The 9,096-nt window shown below is 52.2% G+C and overlaps 1 protein-coding gene across 1 annotated transcript in view; it reads left to right on the top strand.

Moving 5' to 3' along the window:
- Nucleotides 1-393: 393 nt before the first annotated feature.
- Nucleotides 394-9,096, top strand: part of HCN2 (hyperpolarization activated cyclic nucleotide gated potassium and sodium channel 2) — a 21,799-nt gene continuing 13,096 nt past the window's right edge. Inside the window, exon 1 of the mRNA XM_069102091.1 lies at nt 394-1,196. Within this exon, the coding sequence (XP_068958192.1) occupies nt 424-1,196 (773 nt within the window). The 5' untranslated portion in view covers nt 394-423. The remainder of the gene's footprint in view (nt 1,197-9,096) is intronic.

Below are 9,096 nucleotides of genomic sequence, written 5' to 3'. Positions count from 1 at the left end.
TCCTAGCTCTATGTTGGCAGGTGCTCCTCACAGCACCCCAGCTGTGACATCCTATGTTCTAGGTTCCTCTCGCCTGGGACATTCTGGCCACTGGGTTCCAAGGCTCCCTCCCCCGCCCCAGGACAGCCTAGATTCGGGGTCCCTCTCAGCTCCGACGCTCTGGGTCCTGAGTTCCCTCCCAGCTCTGACATTCTGAGATGCACCCCCCGCACCCCCCCCCCCCCCCCCCCCCCCCCCCCCACCCCCGCCCGCCCCCCCCCCCCCCCCCCCCCCCCGTCACTCCGAGCCTTTGGCTCCTCCCCCGGCTCCTCCCGGCGCGGCGGCGCGTGTGCCTGCCCCTCCCTCCCGGGGTCTGTCGGTCGGCTCCCCGCCTCGGGCTCGGGGCGGCCGGGCGTACTCCGCACTGCCCAGCTCTGCGCGGCCATGGACGGGCGGGCGGGCAGCGCGCGGCCCGGGGAGGGCCAGGGGCCGCCCCCGACTCAGCCGCCGCAGCCACCGTCTCAGCCTTCGCCGCAGCAGCCCCAGTGTCCGCCTAAGCCGGAGCCACCGCAGCCCGAACCGCAACCGCCGCCGGCGCCTCCACCGCCGCCGCCGCCGCAGCGGCAGCAGCAGCTGGCCGAGCGGGAGCGGGAGCGCGAGCCGGGCCCGGGCGGCCCCGGGGGTCCCGGCAGCCCCGGGGGTCCGGAGCCTGCGACGGAGCCAGAGCCCGGCGGCCGGGCCCGGGGCAGCCTGGGCGCGCGGCCCGGGAAGCCGCCCCCCGGCCCGGCGTCAGCCAAAGGCAGCCCGAACGGCGAGTGCCGGCGCGGAGGAGAGCCTCCGCAGTGCAGTCCCGGCCCCGGCCCCGGCCCGGGCCCCCCGGAGGATGCGGCCGCCGCCGCCGCCGCAGCCGCGCGGGGCCCCAAGGTCTCCTTCTCGTGCGCGCCCGGTTCCGGCCCTGCCTCGGGCCCCGGCTCCCCAGGGCCCGCGCTCAAGGCGGGCGACGAGGCGGGGCCCGGGGACTGCGACGAGGCTGGCCCCGGAGGGGAGGCACGGGGCAGCCAGGCCAGCTTCCTGCAGCGCCAGTTCGGGGCCATGCTCCAGCCCGGGGTCAACAAGTTCTCGCTGCGCATGTTCGGCAGCCAGAAGGCCGTGGAGCGGGAGCAGGAGCGCGTCAAGTCGGCGGGGGCCTGGATCATCCACCCCTACAGCGACTTCAGGTGCCAGACGCCCGGAGCTCAGGGGCAGAGGGCTCAGTAGCAGGGGCAGGCCTGCAGGGGGCGCTGGGGGCGAGGAGGGAAGGGGCATCTGGAGGTGGGAGGGGGGACCCTGCAGGACGTTCTGGAGGTGGTGGGGGGGGGTGTCTGGGATTGGGAGGGGGGAAGTTTCAGGAGTACCCGAGGTGAGGAAGGAGAGGGGGCTGCTGGAGGGAGCGCTGACCACTGGAGTCATAGAGTGGTATATTGTTTGGGGCGGGGAGGTCTAGTGATTGAGGGTCGGAGAGTGGCACACTGTACTGGAGGTCAAAGAGCAGCATATTGTATTTGGAGGGGGAAGGGTCGGGGGTTGGGGGTCGGGGTAGCCGCATAGCAGGGGTGCGAACACGTCAAGATACCGGGATCTAGGAGAGATCCTAAGAGACCTGGGGAGTGCCTCTATGTGAGGAGGAAGAGTGGGTGGAGAGGTCGGTGAAAAGGACGAATAGAGGGGAAGGTCAAGGAATTGGGAAGGCCCGGGTCTTTCTGGAGGAACCCGCCCAGCCCAGACGTGGGCAGCTAGGGCAAAGCGGGCACTGAGGAAGGACGGGGAAGGGGCGGGGGCAGCTGGGAGTGATTGGACGCCGGGACTCCCAGGTCGGGTTTAGTAGGGGTGCGCCGACCTCAGGAGAAATGTTAGGGGTGGAGGAACAGAGCCTCAAGGACGCGGGTCTGAGAGCTGCCCTTCCCTCCACCATGTTAGTCTGGTTCTGAATCGGAGAGGGGGAGGCCGGTCTCTGTTTTCTGTGTGTGACCATGTGTCATTGCATGTATTGGTGAGGTGTATGTATATGTGAATGGGTTGTTTCGCTGTGAGTCTGCGTATCTGTGTGTGCATGTGTGTCATCTCTGTGTTGTTTGTGTGGTGTTGTGGTGTCAATATATGCCCATGTGTTGGTGCGGTCTGTGACACACTCATATTTTTGTTCTGTAAGCTTGTAGACATAAAAAGTCTGCAAAAGCCTTCTCTGTGCTCAGTCTTTCAGCACCAAGGACAGCAGCAGAGGCCACTTCACTTAAGAATCCTTACCAGTCATAGCCTGCTCCCGCCCAAGTAACCACCTTCCTGCAACCGCAGGGCTGGGCCTTGGGCAGCTCCCCCCTCCTGCTGTCCTCTCTGCTTGCTGTCTTCTTTCCATCCCTGTCCTGTCCCTCTGCCTACGGATTTTTGCTTAAAGCCAGACTGAAATCCCCCTAGATCTTGTCTCCTCCTTCTCCCTTCTCTCCTATCTATATACGCCTAAACAGGCAGTTCTAGGGGGATTCTGAGGATTGGGGGTCCAGAATAGGGAGAACATGCAATGCTTGGGCCCTATTCTATTGTCAGTCCCTCTAGGCCTCCATTCCTACTCTGTTCAGAGGGCAGAACTTCATTCCTGTTTTGTCCCAATCCTACTGAACCTGGTGAGCTAGAGAGAGTAGGGAGACATTGTGTTGTTGTGAAAAAGAGCAGAGGGTTTGAAGTCAGAAGATCTGGGTTTGTAGCATAGATATGCTACTTACTACCTGTATGACCTTGGGAAAGTCTGTTCTTCTTTCTAGAGCTGTAAAGGAATTAAATCAGATTATCTCTACAATTCTGAATCCTGTGATTCAAAGGTGTAGGGAGGGGTTTATTCTTGGGGGGGCGGTGTCTCAGAAACAAACTGATTTCTTCAGTTGCCCTGGGGAAAGCAAGTTCTTTCTGCTCCCCTTTCTTCAGGAAGGTGCCAGGAAGGACCCTTCCCCCATCTCTTTAGTTATATTCTGAATCTAGGGGCATGTGTCTGATCTTCCCCTGGGGGGCAGGATGTCCCAGCTGCTCAGTTCTCTCTAGACAAACCTCATCTTGAGAATAGTGAAGAAAATATGGACCTAGGGAATGTAGAACACTATTATTCTGGGCCAAATCTTTCTTTTTCTTCAGTGTAGAAATCCACTCAAACCATTCTCCTCAGGGCCTCAGTTTACCTTTCTTACAAGATGGATAAGAAAAAAATACAGATAGAATGCTTCCCTTTGGAGATGTCTGGAGGATGACTGACAGATGTCTGGCACTCCTTAGAGACACCAGCAGGGAGGGATAAGGAATTATTTCTTTTTGCAGAATGTTGTCCCCCCCCCCTTTCCCAAAGTAGGTCTGTCTCCAACCATCCAATGTGTGGGCTGAGCAGACAGTTCCAGTCCCACTTCAGGCTTTGGAGGACTACTTAGGGTGAGGTCTGTTCCTAGGGTAACTACTTATGGGCAGGGCTGCTTGCCCTGAGGGACCTAGAGGAGTCCCTAGGGAATCACCCTAGGGAAGAAGTGTTCTCTGCAGATGAGGGGAGACCCTTCAATCTAGATCAGGGGTGGGGAACATGTGGCCTCGAGGCCACATGTGGCCCTCTAGGTCCTCAAGTGTGGCCTTTTCATTGAATCAAAATTTCACAGAACAAATCATTTCATTAAGGGAATATGTTCTGTGAAGTTTGGATTTAGTTAAAGGGCTCTATACTCTAACATTCTGTCCTCTATATTCTAAGATCCCTCCCAGTTCTGACATGCTGTATTCTGAAGTCCCTCCCAGCCCCGATCTCAACTGATTCACAGTGGTAGGGAATAGGAAAGGGAGTCCAGAGATACTGAACAGGTTAGATCTTTTGGTGACAGGCACTGGGGACATCAAGGTGTGGGAAGACCCTGAATCTTCCACAAGGAGACTTACATATGCTTGATTCCTGTGTTAGGAAAACTTCTGATTGTAAATAAAGAAGGACCCCCTAGACACAAGTCTCCTCCTTCCTGGGGCCAGTGAGTAGGGCCATGAGAGAGAAGCTAGTCTCTGACTATTCAAAGGATTCATGAGGAACTCTGCCAGGTTCCCCAGCTCAGTGGAACCAGGCCTCAAACTCAGGCATCCTGCCTCCTGGCATCCTCTCCTCCCATTCTTTCCTCTCAGTCCATTTCCCTATGACTTCTTTTTTCTACACAGGTATTAAATTTACTCATGTGTGTAAACACACACACACACACACACACCACTTGCCTAGTATTTAGGAATGAGTGAATGGGGTAAAGTGGGAAGAGACAAGAGTAACCCTTAGCAAGAGACTGTTCTGGAGATGAAGGTCCGCCCAAGAGTTTTGATATCCTCAGTCCTGGGATATGGGGGATAGAGGTCTGGGTTAGGAATAAGGAGACTTAGGTTGTGATCATGGCTCTGTCACTGTGTGGTAAGTCTTTTCCTTTCTCTGGGCCTCAGTTTCCTGTTCTGTAAAATGGAGATAACCCTTATCATCTCTATCTCTTGTGTGCTATAGGAGACAAAGGGATGGGAAATGACTTTGTAGATTGTAAAGTGCATGGTACATGTGTTGCTATTGTTGTTCTTGTGGTCATGCCTTTCAGGAACTTGTTCTCTGTGATTCTGGAAATGAGGATCCTTAAGTCTACTCTTGATCTGGCCTGCTTCTGTTTAGGCCCTCTTCTTGGGTAGCACTTTGATGGAGTGGGGGGGGGCATTTACTGACTCAAGCACTACTGGATACATCCATGTAGCCTGTGTCTACCCAAATATCATTCTGTGATTAGTAGTACCCCACCTCCTCCAGTAGACTATAGAAAGGGATCCATTACACACAGAAGAGCTCAGAGGGCCCTTAGAACCCAGGATGTCAGAGCTGGGAGGACCCTTAGAACACAGAATGTCAGATCTGGAAGGGCCCTTGGAATCCAGGATGTCAGAGCTGGGAGGGCCCTTAGAACCCAGGATGTCAGAGCTGGGAGGGCCTTTAGAACACAGACTGTCAAGGCTGGAAGGGCCCTCAGAGCAGAGAATATCAGAGCTGGGAAGACCTTAAGAATACAGAATTCGGGGTGGCTAGGTGGCACAGTGAATAAAGCATAGGCACTAGAGTCAGGAGGACCTGAGTTCAAATCCATCCTCAGACACTTAACACTTACTAGCCATGTGACCTTGGGCAAGTCACTTAACCCTAATTGCCTGCCAAAAAGTAAGAAAAAAAAGAATACAGAATGTTAGGACAGGGAAGGCATTTAGAATACAGAGGAGAGAATGTTAGAATTAGAAATACCTTGGGGTATAGAATATGGAAAGGCCTGAAAATATAGAATGTAAGGATATCAAAATCATAAAGTACCCCAGACATTATCTTATCCAGGGGCTCTTAATCCAAGATCTGTGATTTTTTTCTTTTTTTTTAATATTTAGATAATTGTATTTTGATATGATTTGGGGGGATAATTTTATGTATTTTGTTTTATGTACTTAAAGATAAAGTTTTGAGCTACTGCTCTAGTCCTAGGTGGAGGAAGCTTCTCTGTGACATCCCTCATAAGCAGTCACTTAGCCCTTGTCCAAAGACTTTAGACAATGGAGACTTAGCTTGAGAAGGGATATTTTAGACAAATCAAGTCCCTTTGGGATTCTAGGGCCTTCTTGAGCCTCTGTGATCAGCTGGTTGGCAAAGGTTGAGTTGATCTTGGGTGGGTTAAATTTTCCCCAGATGGCTGTAGAGCTCAGCCGATCACAAGGTTGGAGGTCAAACCAGAAACCTTATTTACAAATCCCTGGGAAATTAATTCCTGCATTATCATCTCTGGGATAAACCACAGAGCTGACATGAATCACGGAGTTAATGCTTCTCCCCCTCACCCCTTATGTTCCAGTTCAAGGGAGGGAGAGGTGGGGGCTTTAGAGATAATAACCCAACCCCATGGGTTTTCAGAGGGCCTTATCTCCCAAAAGCCCCAAACTCCCTTCTTGTGGACAATTGTATTTTATATATGTAGCCTATCTGTGCCTAGAATGATAGACCTATTTTTGAGATGAGGGAGACCAAAGCCCAGATTGATTAAGGGATCCTTTCAAGGTCACAAGATCAATGGGTGGAACCATAACTAACAGGCATGATGCTTAATCTACCTTCTTCCACATTCCCCACCCTGTCTCTTCCTGGGCTAACTTGCAACAGGTGGTGTGGGATTCTTTTTTAAGCTACAGAAAACTATAATTCTCATGCTTTGGGGGGGGGCAATGAAGGAAGAGGGAAAAATCCTTGTTTCTTGAGTCTGAGGAGGAGGGTGGTAGCTTCACCTGCAATTTCTCCTCCTCCTTGAATGGCTAAAAGAGTCCCTGGGCAAAACCTCTCCCATCTCTTGATGCTCATAGCCCGAGAGGCTGGCCAAGTGGTACCTGCCAGCAAGTTGCCCATCTCACTGGGTCAGAACAAGCCTCCCTAGGCTAATGGTGTGTCTCCTGATTGTTCCAAGCTCTCCCAAAACACCACATGGTGAAGGAATGAAGGTGGTTCTGAACCAGGAGCACTGGGACTTCCCATCCTAGGGATGCTAGCGTGGCTGGACTATTCACTTTCTGCCCACACTCAAGGGTATCTTGCCAAAGATATTCCCTGGAATTTTCTGGTGCTAAGAAGAAGGTGGGAAACGAAGGGAAACTCCCAAATTATGAGTAGTAATTCTTGACCTCTGATCATTAAATTCTGATCTCAGATACCTAACCATGAATGATTTCTGGCCCAGGCTGTGGTTTTCCTGATGCTTGGTTGGGGATCAGAAACTTGTTTGTTTCTTGTCGTTGCCCCCATCTAACCTCAGTCACCTTTGGCCTTGAGCTGGGAAGATCTCTTTTAGGTGGTTAAACTATATCCTTAGGGATAAGAAATGGCTCTGAATCACATCCCTTGCCTCAAGAGGATTTCCAGGAAGGTGTGTGTGTGTGTGTGTGTGTATGTGTGTGTGTGTGTGCCCCTAGCACATTCCTGCACTTCTCTATTTCTCCTTGCTTACAGGATCTCAGATCTGAAAGGGACCTTAGAATCTTGCCTCTTCATCTTTCAAATGGGGAATTAAAACCCAGAAGTGGAAAGAACCTCGCCTGTGGTCACACAGTGAGTCTGGCAAAGCCAGGCCTTGAACTCATACTTTCTGACTGCCTGTCCAGGGCTCTTTCCACCATGCCAATATGCCTCTAAGTTTAGCAGTAGGAGGGATGAGATCTCAGTGTTGGAGCCAGGATCTCCAGCCTAGGGCTGGTCGGGCTGGCAGTGACACGGGTACTTGCTTGGGCATGGCTCAGATCCAGGGCTGCTATGGGCCAGCTGAGGACACTTGAGAAGATGGAGTGGCTTTGCCCAGTTGAGGCAGGGATTTTGGTGGAAGATGCCAGAGTCCCAGTGCCTCCCCTGATACAGTGTCAGCATCGGGAATTCTCCATGGTCATGGAGGGGAACAAGATGGCCAGCCATCCCATGTTAAGTCTAGGGGCAGGACCCTCCTTGATCTGAGGTGTCAGTCCTGGTCTGACATGTTTTTAGGAAGTGGGGGTTACCAGGGGTCTGGTGATCCTGTCATGTGAAGATTTTGGGGTAAAGGGCTATGAGTGTTGTCTTTAGGTATTAGAAAGGCTGCCTCCTAGAAACTTCTGTTTGACCCCAGAGACTAAGAAGTAGGCAGGATTCGCTGAATCATGTCTTGGCTTAATGTAAGGAAAAACTTTCTAACAATCTAAATTGTCCCAAAGTGGAAAAGGCTGCCTTGGGAGATTGTGAGCTCTCTGTCATGGGAAATCTCATTCATGCCTAGCCCCAGGTGGCGGTGGGAGTGGGCTAATTTGGGCTTGAAGGCAACAAAGATGGGAAAATCAATGAGAGAGCTGGTGTTGGAGGGGAATGGGGATGGAGGAAGATGAGGGCTTAATGAAGGGGATGAGGATCAGTGAGGAAGATGAGGGGACTTGATGCATTCCAGGTCCCCTCTGTGGCTAGGAGCTGACCTCAGGGCCTTGGGCAGGAGGAGGGGGAAGCCTGGCTCCTGACTCATCTTGCAGGCTTGCCTTTAAGGAATCCACACAGTGGGAACATTGGGATATTAACCTGGGGTGAGCAGGACAGAAAACCTCCCTGAATCCCCCTCCTGGTTTTTAGCTTTGCTAAGGGAAAGTATGAGACTTTCCTGGGTCTCCGTGCCCTTGCTGGCTGCCTGTAACCTTGCAACATCCTGGGAAAGGTCATGGTGAGGCAGGGAGCATCGGGACTAGAATGGGTCCTTGAGAGGTCAAGATCTAAGGCACAGGATTATTGGGAGCTTATTCCTTTCTTCCCCCAGCTTCCATACCAACATAAATGCTGAAGTCTGCTTGGTGGAATGTTTGAAGCCAAGACTGCCTTTCTGGGAAAAATCTACCCAAATCCTCTGCCTCTTGTTTTGGCCCTTCCAAGTCCCTCCTGGGTACTTTTTGCTACCTTTCCAAATCCCACCCTGTTGCTTTAGAGTCTACAGAAAGTCCACTGGAAAGACATCCATGGCTCCTAGTCTTGTGCCCTCCCAACTTTCCACCCAATCAGAGGGAGCTATTGGAAATGGTCAGGACTCCATAAGAAAGTGGTTCCTTTTTCTCTGGGGCTCAGCTTTTTCATCCGTAAAATGAGGAGGGTGGACCTGCTGATCAGCAAGGTCTTTCCCACCTGTGAAATTCAGTCCCTGATAAATATTATTAAGGGTTTCTGGAGGGTCTGCAATCTGCAAACTTTAAAAAAATTTTATAATGATTTTAGTATAATTGGTTTCCTTTGTAATTTATGTGTTTTCTTTTATGCCTTTAAAAATGTTAGTCCAAGAAGGAGTCTATAGGCCTCCCTAGACTCCCAAAGGGGTCCATGACACAAAAGAGGTCAAGCCCTGTTTAGACTAAAGATGGAAAGGCCTTCAGTGGTCCTCTGGCACAGCCTTGCTCTTGGTGCAGGAATCAATCACCTTCATGGCTTTCTTAGGGAGGCTCACCTGGTCTCCACTTGGATGCCTCCAGTAGTGAGGAGCTCTCTCTCTCAATCTCTCTCTCTCTCTCTCTCTCTCTCTCTCTCTC

This window comes from Petaurus breviceps, unplaced genomic scaffold (assembly GCF_028583685.1).
Source record: "Petaurus breviceps papuanus isolate PSGF00001 unplaced genomic scaffold, PetGlider_PUasm1.0 103, whole genome shotgun sequence".
NCBI lineage: Eukaryota > Metazoa > Chordata > Mammalia > Diprotodontia > Petauridae > Petaurus > Petaurus breviceps.
Note: the sequence above shows the minus strand (reverse complement) of the source record. Positions and strands in the feature narration are given on the sequence as shown.